Source organism: Camponotus floridanus, unplaced genomic scaffold (assembly GCF_003227725.1).
Source record: "Camponotus floridanus strain SB8 unplaced genomic scaffold, Cflo_v7.5 scaffold16, whole genome shotgun sequence".
Classification (NCBI taxonomy): Eukaryota; Metazoa; Arthropoda; class Insecta; order Hymenoptera; family Formicidae; genus Camponotus; species Camponotus floridanus.
This window is the reverse complement of record NW_020229281.1, coordinates 2,534,067-2,561,953: the sequence shown is the minus strand read 5'-3', so window position 1 is coordinate 2,561,953 and position 27,887 is coordinate 2,534,067. Positions and strand designations below refer to the sequence as shown.

Here is a 27,887-nt window from a genome sequence, read left to right as displayed (position 1 = left end):
GGGAAAAAGGCGATCGCGCCTGCAACACTCTGCTCAAATGTTAAATAGGTATCAATTTAACAGCGACCAATACGAGGGGCCGTGGGCGTAGAGAGCCGTTGCCGGATTGGTCGGACCAACCGACAGTGGGCGAGGCTACCTGGAACTCAGGTGCCGGGAGTCGGCGACGCATCTCGCCGTCCTGGTAGGGATAAACCATCTGGCTTCACCGGTGCCCTCACAACGTCTGGTCTCTCTCGACGCGACCGATCCGGACTCACGCACTCGCCGGCGCTCCGGTTAAGCCACCGAGGACTCCGAGTTTCGTTGACGAAATGGAGAACGAGTTCCCCCCTTTCGCCGTTTCGATGATCGTGCGAACGCGGCTTATTATATTTTGATGAAGTGCAGTCCTTCGCCGTGCGCGTCTTTCGTCTAGTGTTCCCGGCAAGTTGATTTTTCGGCTCTGAGACTGAGACCTGTCAAGACTCGGGCTTGTTGTTAGTGCGAGGTCGGGAATTTTCCGGGAGGAAACAAAGTTTTCCAGTACGATTTCCGACCCAAGTGACCCGACAAAGCGGCAGAGATATTTCTTATCTGCGTTCAAAATGATAGGGAAACCAGCCTCGAAAGAGGCTCGTTGGTTCTCGATATGCTTCATGGAAAAGAAACGTGATTCAAGGATGGATTTTAGTTTCTGAAGACATAGTTGGTGTATCGATACGGACAGAATCGCTGTTTATGTGTCAACGAGAATTGATAGCTGATCGAGTCAGTGAGCGAAATCAGTGAAACTCGCGCTTGGAATGTAGCATCTCAAACTGGTTGAGAGAAGAGTGGAGACAGAAAGACGGTGAATTAGCGAGAAAAAACTTGGGGAGAAATGAATATATTCGGTAAGTTTTTTCCGTCCTGTGTATATAAATGGTAGTAGCGTCGATATACATGCGTAGAAACAAAATGGCCGCCACTCGATGCGAAATTTATGAGGTGGTCCAGATCAAATTGGTCGTGCAATAAATTTTAACGCTCGTCGAACTCTTGAATCCATCGTAATCTGGTCCTCCCGAACAAAAGGTTCTCTCCTAATTAATCCTCTTCGTCGACATTCCATCATTCATTCCCACGACGACTCGATGAAGACACCCGCTGTTTGAAACGTAAATCTTCTCGGCGGAAGCCGATACCAAGCGTCGAGTTCTCGCGAGGAGGAAGGAGACACCATGTCGGAACGCGGCGATAGCGACGTGGACGCGACGGAGGAGATCAACGTGGACGACTCGGATTCTCGCAGCTGCAGTCCGCGAAATTACGCGAGCCACGACGGCCGTCACGTGTCCCAGGAGACGTCCGAGTGCTCCACTTCGCCACCCCCGAGTCAAACCGGCGCGAGGACGCTGCCGAACGACTCTTCCCGGAGCCACCCGTTCAGCATAAGTCGCCTGCTGGGCGACAGCGGCGTCCGAAACCCTCCGAAGAGCCCGTCCTCGGAAGAGCCTGACAGCGACAAGGAGAGAAAATGGTCCTGGGAGGAGGGCAACAACAATAACAACAACAATCAGACGTCTCTGGGCGGCGTCCTGGACGATGGCAGACGGTCCTGGGGACACGATGCCGAGGAGAAGCTGTCGGAGAAGGACGACGACGACAGCACGCCCGACACTCGCGCCAACTCGTCCTCGTCCATTCACTGCGCCTCGGCGGCGGACCTCCTCGCCCCCTTCCGGCTCTTCCCTACCGGTACCAATCTCATCTACACCGGCGGCGGGGTCATAAGGGTACCGGCGCATCGGCCGCCGGGGGCGAACGGTGCGCCGAGCGGCGCTCTACCTGCACAGGCCCTGATACCACCCTGGAGCCTGCAGGCCCTCCAGCACAGTCAGCAACAGGCCGCGGCGGCGGGTCTTCACAGGGCGAGTCTCTTGGCGAACCTCGCCGCGCATCCCCTGCAGCCCCATCCGCATCTCAAGGATAGATTAGCAGGTACATAGTATGTAAGGTAATTTAGTGACACACGTGTGTGCACTTTAAGATGATAAAATCCTCCGGGATTCATTAATTACGTATGTATCGCAAGAATTGAAAATTAAGTGTATTAAATTCTTTTTTTGAAAATTAAGTGTACTCCTTTTTTCTCATTAATGAGGAGATTAATGTTGGAAAGTATCATCTCAGTCAACTTGAAATCTCTTGAATATTTGATTGTTCGATAATTCTTATAAGAAGTACGCGCATTGTTCTCCATCGATTACTCTCTCTTTTTTCAGACTTAATTCTACAGATTTACATTTAGTTAATATTAATATGATGTAAGATCAGTAAAGCTTGTGTGGAGGAGAAAATTTTCCTTGTCAAATTAACATACGTTTAGTTTCAAGTTGCTCCGAAAAAGGAATAAGACTTTCGATAAAGATATTGATCGTTATCTTATATACTTGTGGCTACTTATTTTCATCTCGAAGAGATGATTCTGTCTCGGATAAATAATGTTTTAGAAATTTTCGAGAGAAAGTAAGAAAATTAAACTTGAGCATTTCGTTCCACATCAGAGAGTTGTCGAATTCACGTTTATAATTACGAAATAACGATATTTCGATGTACATTATACCATCAATCTTCATTAATTTATCGCGATGCACGAAACATAGACGTTTTAAATAAAGAATAACCGTCTCAATTTCTATCAAGTCTAAAGTAACATCGAAGCTTTATTAGACACTCACATCCAGCGGATAATTTGAAAATAATTTTTAAAAATAGTTTCGGATAGTTTAAAAATAATGCCGATTTGAAACAAAAAAAAACGTATATCCAATAAATTCATAAGTTCATCTCTCTTTCTCTTTCTCCGCCGACAGTTATTTAAATATCAGGTCTGCATAAATGTATAATTCGCATAATTATTCGCATAATTGTACGATATGCGATATCTTGGTGGAAAAAAAAAGATATTAGCTATTAAACACCGCCTGTGAAACATTAATTGGTTTACTTATCTCTCTCGTCATTACGAATCGTTATTACTATCTCCGCGGCGAGATAACGATCGCGCATGTGGTACATACGTACATATATGTTCGATCGAATTATATGCATCTCATTACACGATGCAGAAGGAACGGATGATTTATGCAATTAGCGAGATTGTCAGATATTAATTCCCGGCGGGAATTGGACCGACTGCTCGATAGAATCGAGTGACGAAATATAAAGCGACGAGAGAGGCGTTGCCGATTGGCGATCACCTATGTCAATTCCTCTAATTCGGATGGGTATATCTTTAGACGGCGACCCCGGGGGCTGGAGAGAGGCGTGGGTCTCTTACTTGGTGTCATTACTGCGCTTCGCTTCGCGACTGCTAAAATATATAGAGGATATCAATTATGTATCAGCGGCGAATTATTCACTCGCGCCGTCGTCGCGATCAGAGCCCGGCTACGAAATCGTCGAAGGCACCGAGTGACACTTTAATGGCGTGCGGACAAGAGCAAGTCGTCACGTTACGTCTCGCTCCGTCCGCTCGATAACCCTTTTTGTTCTCCTTGACTCAGCTGATCCCGACAATCTCCGATCTCTATTCTCACTCGGCTTACCAGATAAACTACGAAGAAGAGAGCTTTGAACTCGGAATCGGTATTTTAATCCGATATAAATATGGCGCGAAATATCAGTCGTATCTTGTCACGCGAACAATAAAAATGCAACAGTTTTGTTTCGTACATACACATACGTACAATTTATAAAAACGCGATATAAAGTTGCGGGGGGAAAAAAAAAGGAACTTCTGTTACTCGGAGCGCCTCGTGTTTCACCGCGTGCTTTCGAGATATCTGTAATTTGCGAAAGCAATTTAAACTCGCAGTACATATATGTCTCTTTCTCTCTTAGAAGGTATAATTTTAATTTGCTTTAATCGGGAGAGAGAGAAATACGATACGGGAAATGTTGCTGCGCCGAGGGATCATTACGGTCGCGATCATTGCACGCGGGCAAAGGGACGTAAAAGTGTAAAACGTTAAAATACAGGTACGTGCAAAATACATAATTAACGTTTACATTCTCTCGAATGCGCCGACTTTTTCGTGCGGGTAATGAAACCCGCTATTACTCGCGTGGCGTGAGTGAAATGTATTTATGCGTACGAGCAACATTACTCTCCCGCCCGATTATTTTGTTCCAAGTACGCTTAATGCCTGCCAAAGAGAGAGAGAGGGGGGGGAGCATCGACACGCAATGAAACAAGTAATCTTTCAAATATATTGTACGTGATTCCGCGCGAATGTCGATTGACATGTACAATTTTCGCAGTTTTGACATTTCGGGTCATTCCTGGATATCACGAATTTTCCTTCGAATTTCAAAGATTTTGAAGAAATCGAAAAATACGGCGTGCTATTAATTTTTCTTTAAGGAGATGTTATTACAAGAGAAAGCGCACACTCGTCAAATATACTTTCTTATAAAAATTTTATATTCAAATATATGCGTAATATATGCATAATATACGTGCGTGATAGCAGCAGTTTTTTAAATGGAAAGTATTGTGATCGATATACGCGCTTGTGAAATAATTAAAATATAATGCACGACGCGTGTACCTTGAATAATTAAAACCGTTTATTTATGTCGCGATCGCTCGAACGAGGCGAAAATGCTAATTGCGTTTGTGCTGCCATTTATTTAGCATATTATGGCGATCGGACGGGATGTTTTGGTCGGATCGATCGCGACGCACATTTTCCGAAAGTGATTTAACTCGCAGGAAATATAAGAGAGCGCATAACGTTTCGCTTGACGAACGAACTATATCATTATTTGCTTTGTGTCTCTTTGCCTCGATTATTTCCCTGTGCCACCTGTCATTTTGACACTGAAATGACACTCGATTAGGGCCTCGGGGAGGGAAGCAACGACTCCGAATCGACCGGAAGTGCCGCTTTACGATTAAGACGCTACGTAATTTCGAAGCAACTATGAATTGAGACACTAATTGCCCGATTCTCTTCAACGTTATTACATGATTTTTACGTTTGTATATCGATCTCTGCTTCCTTCAATGCCACGCGCGAACTCGAGGAGGATCCATTATAGTGGCTACGAAACGAAGCGCTATAAAAATCGCACATAACTATCGCGAAACCAGATTGCAATTTACGTTCAGAGAAACAATCTTACCGATTTGACATAATCGTCTCGCTCTGATTGTAAGCAAATAGCTCTTCGAGCTGCTCAGTCACCGGCGTAGCAAAGTAGACGAAGAACTTCAAATTTACACAGAAAAAAAGGACATTCTTGTTTTGAAAATATATTTAGTTTTAACATGGAAATCTTGAAATGAGATTTTATTACGTTAATTAAAGAAAAATATAATTGCTTGAATAATTGCTTACTTGAACGAAGCCATTTGATATAGTTCAATCAAGAAAAATATATTCTTAAGATTTAAGATTTAATTTTCTTGAATGGAAAAGAAACAATGTTAGATAATAACATTTTTAAATCAAAGATTATAATTTTCTTAAAGTAGAATTAAATAATTATATATAATTGAGGTGACAATTACAATATTAAAATAAGACTATAAAATTGTTGAAATTTAAAATTATTAAATTCTTCTAAGAAGATTATAAATTGTTGCGTATATACGAAACAACGAACGCGTTAGTTTAAGTATATAAGTTTTGATTTGACACTTATTTTTTTTCTGCGCATTTGATGTTTCAATTTTAATCGATGATTATAGTGCAATATGTAAATCATTTATTTATCTTCGTCTAATTTGGCTCTATTAAATCAATAATTGCATAATTGAAATGTAAATGATATATAAACAGAAATAAATAATTTACATATGTAATAGATCAGATGTATGTATAATAATAGTGCACTTGTAGAGATAATCCAACTCGCATAAAATAGATCTCTTATTTTTATCTAGTTTCTAACATCAGTTTTTACGGTCTCGAATGTTACATTCCTTGTTATGGTTGTGTTTAACGGGCGATAAAGACTTAACGAACGTATACTCGTTTCTATTGTCGATAATCGGTTGTTTGAACTCAAGTATTTACGCTACGCGATAACTTTTTTTCGGGAAGAAAATATTACATCTTCACACAAGACTAGGGAACTACGCCAATGCGATCGGCAGAATGCGCTCGTCGTTAAAAGTGGGTTCGAACGATTCTACGAATGCTTCAGAACCACACTCCACGGATACTTCTTGCAAAAATGCACTTTCAAGATTGTAACGTCTTGTAGAGCCCTCGCAAAAAATCACAAATCTCACAAAATTCTGTATATTTCACACGCAAAGCGTGACTAAATTCTTGTCCTGGAAAGATAGTTCCGTTAACAGTACGGAATTTCTTTCCTTCGGCAATACTGTTTTACATCGCCAATTAAATTGATATGACGTATCGAGATCTCACGAAAGGAAGAATTATTTCAGAAATGCCTTCTATTTTCAATAAATCTACACTTTATTGACTACTCGATCGAAATGGAAAATCTGGAGCGGGTCTTGAGTAAAAAGTCCTATTAAAAACAAATTTAACAACATCAAAAGAAAATCAAGTGAGATTTTCTATTAACTTTATAATTTAAATTATAATTATTAAAACAAATTTAAAGCCTAAAATAAAACATATATATACATTAAAATTAAAGATAAAATAATAAAAAAAAAAAAAAAAAAAAAAAAAAAAAAAAAAAAAATATACATTAAAATTAAAGATAAAATAATTTTTCAATATAAATATATTCATTTATACCGTATTCGAGGTAATAACCCATTTTAATAATTAAAAAACGTATTAAATTAATTCATAATATTAAATAGACATATATACTTAATAAATTTGTAAACATAATTGATATCACTATTCTAAAACAAATAATTACTCCATATTTTCTTCAAAAAGTTAATGTAAATCTACTCCTAAAATATTCAATATTAAATCCTGAAACTAATTCCGATTCCCCTCCAAACTAAATTGTGTGAAATTGCACTTATTAAAATTCACATCCGCTATCGCTTCGTTTCGTATCGTGTTAAATTTAAATTTTATTCAAGAACACACATTAGACGTAAGGATGCACGATCGATAAACAGCTCCTTTTGCTGGGGAATTTTAATTTTCGGAGGTATAAAAAAAACGAGAGTATGGGATGCTGCTTTTTAAAATGACACTAGAGCAAACGCATTTTCGAGTCGATACATATTGTCTCATTTGTTTAGCTCTCGGCCAACTTGGACCGGTTTCTAATTGAACTCTTCAATTGTAGTTACCACGCAAGAGAACGGGTCCGATGATGATCCTCGGGCGATGAGTCTGCGGACCCGAGCTTGGAAGAACGTTGGCGGGCCCGCAACAGTAATTTTCTACAATGTACGCTCTCCGCGTGGATAGAGAGAAAGAGGCGTTCAATAATAATTAGGCCTTCGCACTTTTACGTCCGCATATTACTTCTCTGATTTGCGCCCTTCTGGGAAACGGTTACGGCACAATGGCACGGCGAATTCGTTTCAAGAGGCCTCCTCCTTCCCTTTTGCGAACGAGCAAGACCGGTTCCCCTTACGTAACGTCGCGTACGATCGCGATGTACACACTCGAGATGATATTGTACGCGCGTACAAAAAATCCAGAAAGGATCACTCGAATCGTCGCCGTCCGGTGTCCGAGCTATTCTAAGAGAGGACGAGCTCTTCCCAACCTCGGCGAGTTAGTCTCATACGACCGGCAACACACAAAGATACAGAAAACGGTGCGTCGATACGCCTCGGGCCCAGAGATAAGCGGGTACCGGGAACAGAGAAAAAAGGCATCGCGTGACCGAAACCTGAAAACCAGAATCCGTCGATGCCGCGGCGGCGTCTTCGCCGATGAAATTGTCCAAATGTATACACATATACATATATATGTATATGTCCGTAGGCGAATGTGAATGCGAATGAATTAAGTGTGTTACATGTTATGTAGAGTTTTGCGGTAGCTCGCAAAACCCGCAATTTCTAGTATTTCAGGGACCCCCGGAGGCCATACTTGCCAAATACTCTCGCACGAGCGGCGCTTTCCTCGCGTCTCAATAAGATATTAGAAATTACGGGGTAGGATTATTAAAAAAAAAAAATTATGTGTTCATATGTGCTCGTTTTGTGCTCGATTCGACGGCGAATCCGGTGGCCGCGGACGGTAGCAGCGCCTAGATACGAATTATTATGAATTACATAATTAGGAGGCTGTTTATTAGCTACTTAGAAATTGGAAATTTCTACAGGTCGGATATATCGAGAAACTCTGACGAGGCTCAAGGCCGGATGCTACCAATCGCGGATCCTTTGGACCGCGCGTGATCTATGGTTACTTATACCGGTGTATGTTTAAGCGTGTATATGTATGTACATAATGTATACATTGAAAAAAAATTCTGGGCAAACCTATAAGATGCATTTAATAATGCATTTTTTGAAATATTTAGTTTTTATCATCAAGTATAATAACAACAAAATATTTAAGGATGTTTTGTACCTATTTTCAAAATATTGAGAATTTAATGAAAATTGTATCGAATTGTCCTTACACGTTTAGAATCTTCAGTACAATTTTTAAATCAATTCACTAAAGCATTTACAAGTTATAAGGATTTTAATTTGCATCGAATTAACATGCGTTCTTATGGGAAATGTATAACCAATGTCGATTCAAATGACAAAAACACATGGAAATAATATTCAGAATTTGTTTAAAATTTGCAAAAGTTTAGATACAGAGAAAATATTTGGTCAAATAATATTATACAAGTACTAACTGGTTAAAAAGATATTAAATATAATTTAATGAAGTCAGCCATGTATCTGACACAAGGCGAAATTCTCTGCCAAAGTTAATCATTTCGATTAATAAAATTCGGATCATATATTTCAGTAAAAACGCAATAAATATTAAAAAATACATCTTTGTACTGTAGCTCAGATCAAATTGTAATATTTCACACAGTTTCTCATACTCAAAATACACCAAAAGTGGACATTCGTCAATATTGATTTTCAGCAACTTTTTCTGGGATTGTACATACAAAACATCCTTAATAATAGTTATAAATATTAAAGATAATATAATATAATATATAATATAATTAAATATAATATAATTTTCAAAAAATAGTTATAAATATTTTACGTTTAATTAAAACTACCTTTCACCACAGCAGTGAGTAACATTTATCAAGTTTGGATTATCATAATCAATTATAGCCACTCCTTTTTTTCAGTGTATATAGACATGGATTCGAAATTTCTTGCAATCTCCATCGGCTGTGAATGGCCGCGAGTGCGCGAAAAAAACGTTTCCTAGTAATAATAGGAAATTAATATAAATATATAAAATATTTTCAGAAATACAGCGCAGATATTGCCTTTCCTAAAATATCGATTCAATTATCCGATTTAATATTCGATTTTCAAATCGGCAATTCGAAAATTATAAACTATTTTCTTAAGTTTGTCTTTCAATTGTTAATCTGATTTATATAAGAAAAGATTATCTATTAATAGAGAAGAGTTAATAATTGAAATATGAATCACACATTCAGAATGTTTGATATTTATGTCGATATTAATAAAATAAATGATTATTAATATAACAAACTATAGGTGATTATTAATAACTATAGGTGATTATTAATATAACAACTATATTACTTCAATTTTGAAAACGCAAAAATGCAGCGGAATTGCTTCTGGCATTTAGTGTTTTCTGTTAAAGTTTATACATTATTTTTTATTATCGAAATAACAAAAAAATTTTAAGAAGGTAAACATGTATATTCGAAGTGACGAATTATCGTTACGATTACGCAACAAATAATGTGTAAACTTGCACGCTTATATAACGAAATATTATAAAATCAAGACAATGGGCTTTAAAGTTTGCACATGATTTTTTATTATCGAAATAACAAAAAAATTTTAAGAAGGTAAACATGTATATTCGAAATGACGAATTATCGTTACGATTAGGCAACAAATAATGTGTAAACTGCACGCTTATATAACGAAATATTATAAAATCAAGACAATGGGCTTTTATATAACTGTTCAAGTATTTTATCAACGATTTTAATTTCAAGTCAGGTATATAAGACGTAATTAAATAATTTAAATTAAATATATTGCGTCTCTCTCTCTCTCTCTATTTCTCTGCTCAAATTACTCGTTATACGTCATTAACTCTAATAGAACCTAATAGAATCAGATGTTATACGGTATACATAGAGACGTTTGCACATTTTGGGGAGGAGGAAAGGCAGAGAAACACCGCAAGGAGAACACGTATGCGAATATGGGTGCGGGAGCGGGTTTCCGTAGAAACGATAATTATTCAGGCTGGCATTACGTAGTAATTAATCTGGAGGCAGATTAGAGCCGAGCAACGGTGCGGGCCAACGGTGGGCGTTGACTGATCGAGTTAGTGTCGAGAGTTAGGGATTTCGCTGGGCGAGCTTGGCAGCCCTCGTAAGGTCAGGCGCGCTCGTCCATCATCGCTCTCGTTGCTCTCGCATTCGCTGGTCGCGCCGATGGACCAATCCCCCTCATTGCCCAACAACGACGCGGGGAAATTATATAATTAACGTGACTTCAGTTTAATTTTGCTGCAGACAATTAGCGCGAGTAGACGCGAGTAGAGCGAATCGCGTCGATCTCGAAACGACTCCGATTTGGGTCGAGATACGGTGATTCGAATCGTTTTACGAGGTGGCAATGATGCTATAATTTCGATGATAATGTCCGATTTAAAGGATGTTTCACATTTTTGTTAAATAATGAACGACAAGAACTTGTCCATTGAAATAATTAATTTACTTCGCACACGTTTCATGTTCACAATCAATTTTTATTTCTTAAATTTTGAAAATTTTGTTTTATTTTAATTATGAATTTTATGTATTTTCTTTTCTACGTATTTCCTTTTTTTATAATATGTCTTATTTTTCTTCATTTATCACGTATATTCTTCTAATAATTTAATTCTTTTACTATAATATTTTTTATTATATCTTTTTTTACCTTATCAAGCCTCTATATTTTGCTTAGTAAAGTATAATATATTTTCAAAGCGCGCAATAGAAAATATTACTATTTTCCTAAGCAACTTTTTGAGAATCTTGCGATAGACTTCGTTATGCTTCTAACAACCCATTAGTTTCGATATCGGCTGTGTTTACAAAAGAATCGGACGCGGTTCGCGCGTGCAAAACGCGATATTTTCAAACAAGGGAGGGTCAATTGATTGGCCGACCGCTCGCAACAAAGAGGCCCGGTATTCTCTCGCGTGCGAGATATATACGAGAAATCGGCCGGAATCTGCCCTCCTGTCGATCGAGCATCCCCCAGAGACGGTGCTGCGGGGCGGCAAATCTTTTGACCGGCATTTTCGGTGCGTCGAAAAAATGCGGGGTCGCGCGTTGACGATATTTTATCGCGAATACAGGGCGAGGCCGCCGCCGTCCGGGACGCGTTACGGTTTCCGGCATATCATTCGCGATTTTTTTCCAGTCCCCGGAGAAATCGGCGGGATTTGCCGTCGGGTCTTCGGCGGCATGTCAGAGCGAATTTCGGGAGACCTTGATCGCGCGTCGCTCGTCATAATGTATGGATGCGACTGACGAATCCGCCATGAATCTCCCGTATTTCTTCGAGCACTTGTAACAATCGTGCCGATTTAATTAATCCTGACGATGGGAAGCAATTCTAAACGAGATATTGAGTCTGAGATCGTGCATTTAGAAGATTCTTAAAATTAATAGCATCGGGTAAAATAAGAATTGCAATAAAATACGCTGTCGAGAAATGAAGAGACATTTAACGGGCTGTTGAATTGATGGAATGCTTGTACGCAATGCTTGTTTCTATACGCGTATGAGAATGCGAGGTAACTTATACGCTGCGGTTTACGATACATTTAGAATATATATGATGCCCCGTCTTACTTTACGGTTACTTTAAATAATAAAGCGAAAATTCGGTCTTATTTAGAACTCGGGGGGAGAATATATTAGGTTCTTGCGACATGCGAATAAATATTCAACGAAAACAAAAAAAGTATATAAAATATATATAGAAAAAGTATATATAAATATAAAAATATTAGTATAATGATAGATTTGATTATATTTAAAATATTAATATTAAGCGTGCTATTTAGCTAATTTAAAGACAGGACAATAAAGGAACGTTTATATAACGGATCCTTCGAAACCTCTCGTGACAACAATCGAAATCCGATAAAGCAGAAAAAATGAGAACCCCTGGCAAATATCCATAGGCTAAAGGTATTGAGTTTTATCGCGAACACGTGCGAGAGCTTGCTTAATTTTATGCGATTTTTTATCGACGCCTCGTAATATCGATAATGTAAGGCAACGCCGTTTTACCTCTCGCTCTTCCGTTTACCACCCAGGTCGAGGGGGACGGAGGGAGGGGGGTTTATATCAAGTTATAGAGTTTGAGAAATGATCGGTGCTCGCGACTCTCACATCTCCCTTTTTCGATCGACGCGAGTGAGACGAGTCCCCCTTCATCGTGACTTCCCAAGTTTTCAACATTACGTAACGATCGGTTAATTAAATCTTTAAGCGCGAGGCACAAATTTGATCGAATGGACGATCTCATCTTAGCATCGTAAAATGTGCGTAATACACGCCGAAATAGAGTAATTAATCTTGCCGTTATATTTAGTAGCAAACTTTGTCGCTCTGCAATATATTTTTATCGCATTTGCATTGATCTTCATATGTATATTGAATCGTTATAAATAGGAAGTAGGAATCAATCGAATAAATAGACGCGAGATAAGAATAGTGCAAAAGACACACAAGAAAGCACAGTGGGTTCCATGTCGTGGTTTCTTCGTGCTGTTAGGAAAATATCGACAGAAGACGAGACCACGTCTTTCAGGAAAATTTTCCTCCCCGCGAGAAATTTATTTCTCCCCCGAAAAAATTGAGGGAATAAAATTTAAAGATTATAATATCCTTACGCGTTTTTTATCGGCACATCTTAAATTTTCACGATTGGAACCCCCCCATCGAATATACATTCCGGGAAACGTTTAGTTTTCACCCTTCGCTGTTCTAATTAAGTACTAACAAAGCAACAGCATTTCCATTATCGTACTTATCTTTTGCGCTTTGCAGACCCGCCGCGATTTCTCGAACAGCTTTAATTACGAAAAGGGGGTGTCTAATTTTACCTCTCAGGCGCGCAATAAGTACTTACTGAGGGAAAATAATGTTTATTCTTATCCGATAGAAATCGCGCTCGCATAAAACAGCTTATTCTTCTCATGTTCTTTTCATCAAAATCCGACGATAAGTAAACTTGTAGCAATCTTTATTAATCTCTCGTGAGAAAAGTACAATTCTTTGAGGCAAAAGTCGGGATGATAGAGAGGGGGGAACCAAATGTGGCATACGGGAAGCGTGTCTAAGACGGCGATATTAGGCGAGGGTTGGGAAGCGTAATTTTATAGAATGGAATATGATTTCTACGAATCCGTTTAGTGCCCTTTACCTGTCTGTCGGTTCAATTACACACCATCGACGATGCATGCGCGTGTGCGTGTACGTATAATACATGCTGTATATATATTGATGTTTTCTAAATATGTGTACATTTCGCAGTAATAGAAGGTAACTTTTTAGTAAATCCCTCATAAAGATTCAGCTACAGATAGGATTGCACCTGAAATTGCATGTCCAGAGATCCCAGATATTATCCACGATGAATGCAATACCCCTTCTCTCTCTCGACGTATTTTGCATCCCTATTTCATTTATGGATTTTGTCGAGTTTACAACATTGCGTCCGTGCAATTAAAATCCAAAGCTAGGTATGGGACGGACATTTCAACGAAATAATTATTAAATTGCATTTGAATTATTTTTTATTATATTTTTTATTATCTTTTAATGAAACATGATAGAAAGGAAAAGAAGCTTGAAAGGGATTGTGCATACAATCCGTTGAATAAGAATAATTAAAATAAATTTGATAGAAGCAGAAATTATCGATACACTGTCATCTGCGTGTAAATGAAAGCAAAACAGAAACGCGAGATATAAATTCAAATTGCAAGGAATAATTTCCGAATAAAAAAATCCACGACAAATGTTTATTAAAATAAAAAAGACGGAGAATTTTGCTTATGGATGGTGAAAAATGTTTGAAAACTATTAACTTGAGAACTAAAGAGGATAAACACAGAGCCTCGCAGGATTATCTGCGAAAGGATTAAGAGGGCTCGGGTCGAGGTTTGGCGACAAGTGCCTCGAGCGCGAAATACAGCGAGATCTTCTCCTTTTCAACGACTTCGACCGCGGTTGCCGGTCGTGGAATCCGCGCTCCGCGCAGAAAAACAATTTACTTTGAAGGCCACAAACTCCATTACCAGGCAGAACGTGCTCAAAGTATAATGACTTTCTCTAGGTTCGCCGCTGCGACAGCGACGCGCGATTGCATCACCAAATAATTCCAGGCCTGGTCTCTTTCTCGGTCGCGGGAGGAACCGTCATCGTCGTCGACAAAGGTTATGTTACAAGCTCAGTAGGTCACCGAAGATGAAACCGTTTGCGCGTTTCGCGAAAAACCTGCCATTCTTTATTAAAGTCTTTCCGTCTCTTCTTCCCGCGCTGTACGCGCTTGAAAAAATTTTTTTATGCGATTATCGTCATCTCAGTCGTATTTCAGAGATTCCTTTATATTGTTTAAGTAGCTTAATACAGGACTTGCAAAAGAGATGACAAATGCAATATTTGCAGTCATAAATTTTGTGAATGATGAAAATCAATCGATGAACAGATTCTGATATCTACTATTTTCCGATATTCACTGACATCCAATATTTTTTAAGATGGTTCCATAAAGTCATTAAAATGCAATTCCACATCAAAGTTATTGAAATTGCCGAGTAGATTAATTGCGATAAATAATTTGGATTAAATAGATCAGTTTTAGAAAATACATGACGATTAAATAGAATATATTTCCCAATGTACCAATTACAGATATATGAGACAAACGATAATTATTGCGCAGAAATAGAGACAAATCAGCGTATTTGCATGAATGTATCATAAAATATATAATAAGAGGTTGAAGAAGTTTTAACACTGAAAATACGACGATGATTTTTGCTAGGTTGATTTTTGCACGTTTATTTACACCGATCATTTTGCGGCGACGTGCCGCCATCTTGTTTTTACCACCATAATGTAAGGGCCATCCCCGGATATGTCCTTACATTAGTCTTCTAAACAAAATCTTTTCGTGATTTCTTATTTATTAATACGAAAATCTCTCTATTCTAGTTTTGAATTTCTCTCTCATTATAATAATATTTAAATTATAACAAAATATGTCTTTACATAAATAATTTTACGTAAGATTTTTGTATGAACATGAAATATAGACTTTGCAAATTATTATATTGAAGAAAATTAATCTAATTGCTATTAAAATAAATTCGTATTATTAATATTTAAATAAATTTAATGTAATTGAAAATTATAATAATATAAAGTATTTTTTATTACGTAGCGAGGGAAATGAAAGACAAATAATAAAGAAGAAGGAATAAAAAAGATAATTAATATTGTACCTCTGATATTGTTTAGAAATATATTATTAAAATATTTTATTACCATCAGATATTGGAATATCGCTTCTAAATCAAAAGCATATTTGTCTACTTTATATCGAAAAATTATAGGCTCTCTTTTAAAAATATTTTTTTTTATTTTTTCTTTTTTACAAGTGTAGAAAAATTTCTCCTTTTAAAAGTATTATTTTAATATCAATTTTTAGCGTCGGAAATCGACACATAGATGGCAAAATATTTCCAAAGTCGTGCTTTAATCATTTGACAAATCGCGACGACTAAACCGCCGTTAAACACGCTAACAATGGCGACTTTGTACGACGATATCGTTGGATACACGAAAGCGCAATCATGCACGAATCCAATTTTGCAAGAAGACAAACAAAAGTGTAATGTACGACTTATTTTCTTGACTTTGTTATATTTTTCGAGAAACGAACCGACACTACGAACAAATATTATTAGTCCTTTAATAGATTTGCTTCCTAATTTCTGGTTGCGATGCGAGTCTACACCCACGTTTAAATGTCAGATTGAAACAAGCGATGCCTTAAATGCAGTTAATTAACAGGAATCGAGAACGTTATCGTCAAACGCTGAGTTATGGCTGGCAGAACGGAGCCTAATTGGTTTTACGAGATGGTCGCTTTTTCCCCCTTTCTCGATATCAAAAGTTCCCGGTCACTTTGGCGGAGATCGTTCCTCTTCCTTGCCTCGTAACAGACGCCATTAATTAATTGTTCGCCATCGATCGTATGCGCTACTCGATAGTAAACATCCTTACTCTCGTTGAGACAATTCTGTGTCCAGACAACTCGCAAGATATCATTAATAAAAAATAAAAAAAGAAACATAAATGATGCGTATTCAAAATGGCGAAAGAAACCTGTGCAGATAGTGAGAGCCAGACATTCTCATGATAAAAATCGTCAATATAATATTCTTTCTTGTCCTTTAATCTTTTAGTTACTTCGATAGGTTTCCTCGATAGGTAAAAGATGGATAATCGTTCGATGGATTATCCTTCTTGAAGAAATATAAGCTTCTTCTATTTTTATAGAAATAGAATTATCTTATTCATGTCACACGATTCTATCATCTTATTCATGAAAATTTCGTCGGATCCTTTGCGAATCTCTGGTTCCGAGTCACTTTGGCAGAGATCATTCCTCTTCCTCGCCTCGTAACAGACGCCATTAATTAATTATTCGCCATCGATCGTATGTACTACTCGATAGTAAACATCCTTACTCTCGTTGAGACAATTCTGTGTCCAGACAACTCGCAAGATATCATTAATAAAAAATAAAAAAAGAAACATAAATGATGCGTATTCAAAATGGCGAAAGAAACCTGTGCAGATAGTGAGAGCCAGACATTCTCATGATAAAAATCGTCAATATAATATTCTTTCTTGTCCTTTAATCTTTTAGTTACTTCGATAGGTTTCCTCGATAGGTAAAAGATGGATAATCGTTCGATGGATTATCCTTCTTGAAGAAATATAAGCTTCTATTTTTATAGAAATAGAATTATCTTATTCATGTCACACGATTCTATCATCTTATTCATGAAAGTTTCGTCGGATCCTTTGCGAATCTCTGGTTCCCAGTCACTTTGGCAGAGATCATTCCTCTTCCTCGCCTCGTAACAAACGCCATTAATTAATTGTTCGCCATCGATCGTATGTACTACTCGATAGTAAACATCCTTACTCTCGTTGAGACAATTCTGTGTCCAGACAACTCGCAAAATATCACTAATAAAAAATAAAAAAGAAACATAAATCAATATAATATTCTTTCTTGTCCTTCTTTTAGTTACTTCAATAGATTTCCTCGATAGATAAAAGATGGATCGTTCGATTATCCTTCTTGTTGAAGAAATATAAGTTTCTATTTTCATAGAAATATACAAATTATCTTTATTCATGTCACACGATTCTATCATCTTATTCATGAAAGTTTCGTCGGATCCTTTGTGAATCCCTGGTTCCCAGTCACTTTGGCAGAGATCATTCCTCTTCCTCGCCTCGTAACAAACGCCATTAATTAATTATTCGCCATCGATCGTATGTACTACTCGATAGTAAACATCCTTACTCTCGTTGAGACAATTCTGTGTCCAGACAACTCGCAAAATATCACTAATAAAAAATAAAAAAGAAACATAAATCAATATAATATTCTTTCTTGTCCTTCTTTTAGTTACTTCAATAGATTTCCTCGATAGATAAAAGATGGATCGTTCGATTATCCTTCTTGTTGAAGAAATATAAATTTCTATTTTCATAGAAATACAAATTATCTTTATTCATGTCACACGATTCTATCATCTTATTCATGTCATGAAAGTTTCGTCGGATCCTTTGCGAATCCTTGTACAGGCGTGTGTCTGACCATTCCGCAAAGGTAATTACGAATGGATTATAAGGAAGAGAGAGAGAGAGAAAGAAACCGCATCGGAGCTGGTCTAGTACGCCGCGATAATCTAACGAAGCATAATAGCCACTACGCGATTATATCGTCCTAATAAGCGTAAGAACGATGACGCAAGGAGCCTTTCGCGCGCGAGCGGGATAAGAATGTGAGAGGCCAATGTGAGGTCGAAGCACGCTGCAAGGAGCGAATTACGCGGGTGGTCGTCGCGGGAAACAAACCGAGAGCGAAATATGGCGCGGTCTGTTCTTTCTTGATGATGCGCTCGCCGTATCATCGTAATTTGCCCGCCACTCGCACGTCGCCGCCAACATATTGCGAGGCAATTGTGAGAAATCAATCGGGAATATTCCCGATGCGGTCTCTCGAATCATTTATCAATTGTAGTCATTATGTCGCGCGTATATGCGTGCGTTTGTGCGTGCCTCGAAGCGTAATCGAGGATCGCTGTGATTACATGCCGTATAAATCATGCATTTTCTCGCAAATCACGAGGAATCGAATGAAAATTGATCGGCCGATGACTAATTGGTATTTTTCCCCTCTCTTCCCTTCATTAACATTCAATATATTTAATTGTAAGAATCTTCGTCGGAGATATTATTCATGGACGGTTGATTATTTGGCATATCGCGGGTCTGATATACACCTCGACGTTTACGGATCGATCGGGAAAATCGTGAATAAACGCGATAATGAAATTATCATCCGAATCGCTCGCGATGGGATCTATTTCCGGACGAGGAGCGGCGATAAAGGACGAACGGGGTAAAAGGGGGATGAGAAAAAGGGGGCGCGTAATGGGATAATACTCGCTCGATGGCCCTTTTACCCTTTATAACGATGATTCCTCGGTTTTGCAGCAAATTACGCGGGAGAGAAGTTCGGTGGACGAAACGCGAGGAGAGATACTCGGGCCACTCGTACATTTCTCGGCGGAAATTCTCTTGTTTCGTTGCCCTTGTCGCGTCGAAAAAGAAAGAAAGAAAGAAAGAATTATCTCGACAGAATAGTCGACATTCATTCGTATAAATATCGCTTAAACGCACGCGATCCTCGGATCGACTTCATGCAAAGAAAGGGGGAGGGAGGAGGCCATAATGAGAGGGTTCCTGGAGCGTATTACTCGTGTTATTTAGCAGTAAATCAAAGTTGAAAATGTAGGCCGTCATTGTACATTGAATATGTATCCCTTCCTTCCTCGCTTCGAAATTGCATCAAAATAAGTAGTGCGTCGATTCATTCTTATAAAATAAATACGAGCTCGTTGAATACGAGCGACACGATTCCGTAATCTCGAGGCGAGATTACATTCCCGTGTTATCGATTCTCTAATTAATTCGGCAAATAACTCGAGGTGAACAGCTCGCCAATTGGGAATCGTGCACAATCGCGGAAAAGTGGTCGAGCTACAATCGCTAAATTCGCTTTAAATCTCTTCGAATTCTCCTCGGATACCGTGTTTTAATCCATTAGCAGGACCGTCGCAGGACGATTCGCCTTCGCGATATCCGCGCGCAGGTTGCTGCGTATCCGATATCCTCGTGAAATTGCTAATATCGCGCAATTTCTCATTACGTATGCAAATCCACTCGCTCGCACGCGGCATTTAGCATAGTTACTCGCGCGCTATTACTACGCTAAGGGAGATAAGTGCTTAATGACACCGATAGCCGGCTATCGAGGCATAATAGAAGACGGAGCGGACGGATATTAAGCGAGAAACGTTGGAGCGATGAACATAAATTACGATATTATCCGTCAAAAACTTTATCCGTCCATCGTATCGAGCCATCGATTATATCATAAAGATATCGTAAAGGCTCATACGTGAATAATAAAACGCCGGCACATTCTTTACGATGACATTTTTCATTGACAGTTCCTTACTTGAGGTAAATTTTTCTAAGCACGTAAACCTGCCGTGTCACTTGAACTAGGATATCCTTAAACGCGTATCGACAACCTGTTCAATTTAAAGGCTTCTATATTTAGAATACCGTAAGGAACACGCGCTGACGTAATAGCCACAGAATGTCGCTAGAATGTGTGTAGGAAATGTCTCGGATAGTCCGTTTATCAAGCTCTTCTTTTTTTTTCTCTTTCTTGACGTAGTGGCCGGAGCATTTCCGAGGCGGATCGGCCATCCCTATCAGAACCGAACGCCGCCGAAGAGGAAGAAGCCGAGGACCAGCTTCACGAGGCTGCAGATCGCCGAGCTGGAGAAGCGTTTTCACAAGCAAAAGTACTTGGCGTCCGCCGAACGGGCGGCGCTGGCCAAGTCCCTGAAGATGACGGACGCGCAGGTGAAAACCTGGTTCCAAAACAGGCGGACGAAGTGGAGGTGAGTCCAGGCGATATTTTATAACGTAAACGCGAAATCGTGGCGATTTATCCGTGGCAACGTTGGTGATTTGTAGACCGAGCATTGTTTCCACGACGAATGAATCTTCCAGAGGGAGAAGAAAGGGAAGAAAACGCGAGCTGGAAACCGCGCTCGGAATGTTAATAGCGGGTTAGCCGCGGCCTGACGCGTATATCTGTAAAACGCATTGGCAGTCAAATGTATTGGAGTCTCTTCAAGATAAGGGAGGACGAAAACACGTCATTTAGATAAAAAAGGAAGCGCAGGGGGCGTCTCGGCGGCGAGACGGCGGGCCCTGATGACATTCTCCGGAGGATTCTCCTTGTCCCTCTTTATCCTTGCGTCTCGTACGTATTCCGTTCTCTTTCCGTTCCTTGACCGCGTCAGAATTTCTAAAATTGTTGTCGCGCTGTGGAGTCCTGGGATCGTTTTCTACGAAGCGTGCGGTGATAAAGCGGTAAAAGTTCCTGCGGAGAGATTTTCGAGGGTTCAACGACGATGATTCTTGAACGTCAAATCGCGCTACGATCGGTCGATGGACCTCTCGGACGACTCGTTCTTTCGTCATTTTGGCGAGGATTAAATTTCGCCGAGGATTTAAATTTTCGATGTCGTCAACACCGATAAGGATCACTCCATGTCTCCTCGAAAAAGATCGGGAATCAAAGGTTCTTTCAATTTTAACGCGCGCTATTTTACGCCGATGTTGTCACTACGTTACGTGCGGTTTGAAACGACGTGGCGTTAAAATATGAACATTTCTAATTTCGTTTTGTGATAATTGCGAGTCTCGAACAGACTTGGTTAGTTATTATTCAATTCGCCGGTCTACTTTTGGTATCAAAATGACTTAAAATTATACATGCAATGTATTGCATAGAAGCAATCATTTTTATCTATTAAAATATGTACCTCGCAGAAATCGTGCGTTATCGAACACGAATACGAGGATCAATTGATTTTATTTACCTGCTTTCTCTCTCCATCTTTTTTTTTTAATTTTCAGTATTGCATAACTCAATAAATTGACATCTCGATATCGAAGGAAAAACCGCAAGAGCTTCTCGCAACAAGATCTATATCTCCTCTCGGATTACGGACGCGAGTTCCGAGACTTATCTTGTACGTGTCTCATATGCATATGGAGACGAGCAAGAAGTTTTTTGTCGTCGCGAGAGAGGAGCGAGCGTGAAATTCAATTTAGAATCCGACGACACGCGTTATCTGTCTCAGTACGCTCGGGAACGTTATCGCCGTGACAGGTACATTTGTCTAGAATGTTACGACGAATTAACTTCACGCCCGAGTGACAAGTACATCATTTTTAATTAAAGACGCACGCACGACACGGTAATCATACGCGCGATCAATAACGCGTCACCGCGCGCGGACTTTTTCTCGTTCGAGAGTCGCGTTGAAGAAATGTAACGGAAATAAAAATCTCGGGGAAGGATATGACGTTGGAAGCCTTCGGGAATTTTTCTTTTTTTTTATTCAACGAAAGCTCTCTCTCTCTCTCTCTCTATCTCTTGTAATCAGTTTATTTTATCAAAGTAAAGTAATTCTTTTACTCAAACCTTGTAAAAAATTTCGTGAAAATTTCTTGATCCTCCAAATATTTTAATTTAAAATATTCCGGATAAAAAGAATATTTAAAAAAATTTTTTGATACAATTTTCTAAAATAATAAGTTTTTTTTATTGTATACATTTTCTAATGCTCTTGATATGAAGGAAAAACACAAAGCTATTTAAATTGCTAGATTTATTGTAAATTGAAAAAAATCGAATAGTTTTTGTAAAATAAACATTTTTCACTTGCAGAGCATTAAAATTTTTTTATCACTAATTACAATAAAAAGAATATTTAGTAATGCATATAAACTATTCAATTTTTTTCAATTTGCAATAAACCTAGCAATTTAAATTGTATCTTCATATCAGTGAAAAGCATTAGAAAATGTATACAATAAAAAAACTTATTTTAGAAAATAGTTTATTATGATAAATACATAATTCATAACTTGGCTTATATTTTTACGTATTCTTTACAATATAAAACCTTATAAAATAAATAAATAAAATATTAAAGAGAATTTAAAAAAATTATGTCAATAAGTATCTCTGAGAATTCCTTGATTTGTCCAGATACGAAAGAAATTCCTCCAAGTTTTTCCAAAGAGATACCTCGTCTACAGAGGGCAAAACTGCGGATTAGAATTCGAGCCTGTTCGGCGAGCAAAAGGATCGAGAAATTCGAAGAGGACGCGCCCGCTCGTCTTCCTCGGAGCGCGCATAACACGCGGAGCCTTAACGCGACGCGAGTGCGCGGTGCGGTCCGGCGTGCAGCTGCGTTTAAAGTAACGAGATGACTGTAGGCAGAGATGAGATAACTCGGCCTCAATAATTCAGATACCTAACAGCTTAGCCCTGTCCCGTACATAATGTAGTCTCTTCCCTCCCGTCGCGCGCGCACCCTGTCTGCCCCACCTCCCCCCCTTCTTCGCCGCCGCTTTGACTGCCAATCCTCCCTGCGTTTCCCCCCTTTCCTTCACCCCCGTCACCTCTTTCAGCCCCTCCGCGAGAGAGCTTCTTGGCTTTTAAACTGTCAAACGTTCTCTCGAATCCGTTGGCTGAATCGTTTCGATCTCTGCCGGGCCGGTTCGACCCCACCGATCTGCATCGTTAAACATTCATCGGTTACAGTGTAGGATCAGGCCGGTAACCGTTCAAACACGATTCGCAGGCACGACGATATATCGCGCGCGTTTAATACAGCAGGTAACGCGGAAGAAAAATCAATCGGCATTATGCGTCACGATTAAAGATGATTAGAGTTTCATCGACGATTTTCTTCAACTCGTATCTGTTTACCTTTTACGGTACAAATTCGGCGAAAGAGTATATAAAGATAATATGGGAAAAGAATTTGCGGCGCAATTTTTGTAATAATTAAAATAATTTACAGATATATATCCCCTCTTTTTCGACATGTTTTAACATACATTTATATCCATCTACGTGAATAAATACAATTACATTTTTTGATTAATTTTCACACGTGAGATTCAATTTTTCCGCATGCATGCAAATTTTTGACAGTTCCCACAATTCAAAATTTTATATCGTTATCGCAAAATAATCTTCAATAATCTTGCAGCAATCTTATTAAATTATAATAGTGTCAAGATACGACATTTTTCTCCGTAAAACTACTTTAGTAATTAATAAAATAGACGTAATGATTGTCGAGAGGAATATGACGGATTAATTAGAATGAAAGAGTGACTTTGCGAGCTTCTTTCTCTGATTCTGTCCGCGAGTCGATCTCTACATCGGGCCCCGAAAGCCTGCGCTAAAGTATAAAGATAAGAGTAATGTGTCCCAGGTTGCGAGAGAATATGGTTATGCCGGCCGCAGTGGATAGGGCGAGGCTGCGTCGGGGGCTGCAAAATGTAATCGGCACGGTGTCGTCAATTATTAATCGCTAACCGCGTTAATTACTTGCAGAGGCGTAGGTGCACCTGTCACTGCTGCAATGGCGTAGCCGCAATGGATTTCGGAGACAGGCGGCGGCGAGAGATTCAATCGCCACGGACGGCTGATAAAAGCGATAACGCGCGTTAAATCCTCGCTCCGTTTCTATTTTGAATTATATTACACTCCCCATTATGCGATTCATATTCTTACTTATTCCGATTATCGCGACAATTGGAAACGCAATAATTAATCCTGTGGAATCAACAAGGATAATAAAAGAAATCTAGAAAGTTTAAAATTTTTATCATATAAATATAAATGAAAAGATATTAAATGTCTATATATTTTATAATGTTGAAAGAATACTGCATAATTATATTAATAAGTTTTTATTATAATTAAAAATATTTAATTTTATTTTATTTAAAAATACTTATTGTAATTGATTATAATAAAGATACTAAATTTTTATTATAAATGTCTGACAGATTTAAATGTCATTTTACGCAAATTCTCGCAGATAAAAAGAAAAATGCCTCGCGTCTCATTAAGATCATATACGCTCGTTAACGAGATCGATTCGATAAAATTATATCAAAATAAATGAAGATTCGAGAATACTTTTGGGAATCGAAAAGGTAAATTTCGAAACGGCGAGCGATCGCCGCGTCGTCGGTACCACCGGGTAGCTCGTTAATACGTATCGGGCGAAGAAAATTACAGGAAGTTGTTTGTCGGATCGTGTTGCTCAACTCGCGGCCGAAAAAGGCGGGCAAAAAGAGGGTCAACGAGATAGCGTACCTGCGCCGCGATAGGCCGGAACGCGGCATAATTCGTAAGGAGGACACGGGCGTCCGCGCCACCGGTCTTTAGTAAGGTCCGGGCATTACGCCCGGGAGGAGAACCAGTTTTAGAAAATTATAACGATCGAACGTTGTGCTAGTCGTAGGGAAACGTCGGGATTAGCTCGCCTCCCATCGGGTTCGTCCTGTCACGGAAGCTCGTTTCCTCGGAGACTGTCAAAACTGCAGCGTCCAGGCAAATCTTAGACTAGACGCCTTTATTCGTAGACTTCTGACTGATCCAGGTGACTTGAAAAAATTTGTCTTCTCACGCAAAAATGGCATTAAATGAAAGATATTATATTCTTAATGAACACTCGTATGACGATGAAAAAAAGCTTGCTGTTTACCACTTGGGTGATCGCGCGCGCAAGCTCTATCGACCTTAGCAAAACGAGTCGGCCATTTTGCGGCGCCCTAATAGACTTAGCGCTAGAAAACAGACATCGCGCGAGCCACCCTGCGGGCAAGGTGGCTGCCATTTCTCGCCATAGTGACGAATCGAATTAACTTTATTACATCCGTCTTCTGTTTTCCGCCCCAACGACCGCCACTCTATTTTCTCCCCGTCCTTTACTCCGCCTCGCTTCCTCTCACCGAGCGAGCCTTGCTCCGCGCAAATCGTCCTCGCTTAATCCCGATGGTGCGCTAAGCGTTAATCGATTTAGCTGTACATATCGATCAACAATTAACAAAATACTATTTGAAATGAGAATACGCCATGCACGAAAACTATTTCTCTATTACTGGATTATAAATGATTAATAATGGCACGTGACACATGATGACTTATTTATACGTTAATTAAACTCCCGGCTAAAATATTTAATTGATTTTACGAATCAAAAATAGAAATGTGTATTTCTCAATAATCGAACAATCCTATTTAAAATATCATAGTTTATGGTAAATAGATATTGAAATTAAAAATAAGAGCAAAATTTCGACTCGAAGAATAGATGACACATTTCTTCAAATATCTTTGATCGAGAGATTTACCGCGAAAAATACGATTTTTTTTTCTTATAATAGCGATTTCGACGTCGAAGCAATTTAACAAATTAATCGGGAACAACGTCGCTCGATTGTGTTGCAGGAGACAAACGGCGGAGGAGCGGGAGGCCGAGAGACAGGCCGCGAATCGGCTGATGCTGTCCCTGCAGGCCGAGGCCCTCGGCAAAGTGGCGTACCCGACGACAGTGTCCGGGCATCCCGGTGGCACGCCGGTGTCCAGTTTGGACAGCAGGCAGCAGTCGTCGGCGACGACATTGACCCATCCTGGGGTGGGTCAATGGGCCTCCCCCTACGGCCCACCGCAGCCTCTCGCCGAGCCAATTTGCTGAAGCGCGACGACGTAGATCTCCGGGAGAGTCTCGCCAAGTGAATCGTCTTCGCTCCATCATCTTCGTCTCGTCTGCGTCCGACGAAGATCAGATCGGAACGAAGAGTCGGATATCAAAGTCGCTCGTTCTTCAATTTCGATCAATGTACGTTCCGTTCCTTCATTTGCTTCACGAGATTAGCGAACGACGGGACGCTCATTCCGCTCATCGATCGATCGATATAAGGTAACGATAAAGGAGATTTTTTTTTCATTTGTTTTTCTAGAATAGTTATACGAGACGTAGGCTACATTCTAGAGCATCGCCTTCCTTCTGCCTTACGATATTCAGGCGACAACCATGAACACGAACGTCCTAAAGAGCACCGCGAAATCGAACATATGTACATTGCCTTACGCACCACGTATTCTCGGAGCTGTAACGCTTGTTTTAGCCGCAGCTCGAGGTTTTGCCATATTATTGTCACGACTTTAAGCAGTTAAGCGATCGCGCGGTCGATATATCATCGATACGACACGATAATCGTCCTGAATCTATCATGTACGAACAATCGGATCGCATTAAAAGCGTCCGTTCTTCCTCGCGAGATGAGATTGTCGCAATTAACCCCGGTTGATGCGACATTATCGACATGTCCGTGTCTCGATTCGACGAAATAGAGCTGCGAGAGCGAGAGAAATCCTCTCCGAATGTTATTTTCAGATTGCGTCAAACGTGTCCGAACGTTTCGATAATGTCCCACCGTATTGACCTACTCGATCCTTTTCTAAGGGGAAGCTGCACGTTGCGCATCGCGTCGAGAGAAATCATCGATTGCAAAAGAGCGAAGAGATTAAGGTCCGTATTTACATCCTCATTCAACATCGCATTTCACGCTGCCCGTGTGTGTGTGTGTGTGTGTGACCCGGTAAATTCTAAATTTTATTCTAGATGCATTAGCGAGTAATCAGCTGATGAATATTGCTGAAAGGGAGAGAAAGAGATTTTCAATTTTTTCCTTTAACGAATAAAGATATTTTTTCATCGTCAAAATGTAAATGCGGGCCTAACGGAACAGTTGACATATCTTGTGTACATATTAGGCGCCATAGTTGTAATTAGACATTATACTTGTACGATATGAAATATACTTGTATACGCAAGAAAATGCGCTGTCGTGCCAACGTATCGATGGCGTTCTCTTTGATTGTTATATGCGTCCTGTATATATTACTTCGCGCAACGCGCGACAAGAAATGCAATCAAGATCACATTATATCCCGGAATATTATTATGATGATTATTATTATATTATATATTGCTACCCATACACATCACACACTCACACACACATGTACACCCCTCACTACGATCGTCGTCGTCATATGATTAGGTATGTATATTTTTAAATTAAGAGTTCAGTCGTAATTATATTATTATAGCGAACGATGTGATGTTATGTAAGTACATGTAACGTTGTATATACGAGAAAAAGAATTGAAATGCATATATAAAATGGTTTAACTGCTACACAATCCTCGCTATCTAATTATAACATCCTTTCGAGAACGACCGCGCCGACACTGGTTGCGTGGGAAGAGCCCGGAATTACGTCTATTACCACAGGAACAATTAGTAATAATTTCAGCATTAACTTAATAATAGCCAGCGATTCATTTCGTGATACATAGATAATTATCAATCTTAATGATTTTCTAATGCTCCCATATCTTGAGTTTCATCGCATATCGATTGCAATAAATTTTGTTTAAGTGTAAAAGCTATTTTTTATCGCAAACATTT

General features: G+C 39.3%; 1 protein-coding gene across 1 annotated transcript; it reads left to right on the top strand.

Moving 5' to 3' along the window:
- The first annotated feature begins 236 nt into the window (after nucleotides 1-236).
- Nucleotides 237-27,672, top strand: LOC105255394 (homeobox protein Hmx). Its single transcript, XM_011264653.3, has 3 exons — nucleotides 237-1,962; nucleotides 20,192-20,420; nucleotides 25,859-27,672. The coding sequence occupies exons 1-3, from the start codon at nucleotides 1,203-1,205 to the stop codon at nucleotides 26,103-26,105; spliced, it is 1,236 nt and encodes a 411-aa protein (XP_011262955.1). The 5' UTR covers nucleotides 237-1,202; the 3' UTR covers nucleotides 26,106-27,672.
- The last annotated feature ends 215 nt before the right edge of the window (nucleotides 27,673-27,887 follow it).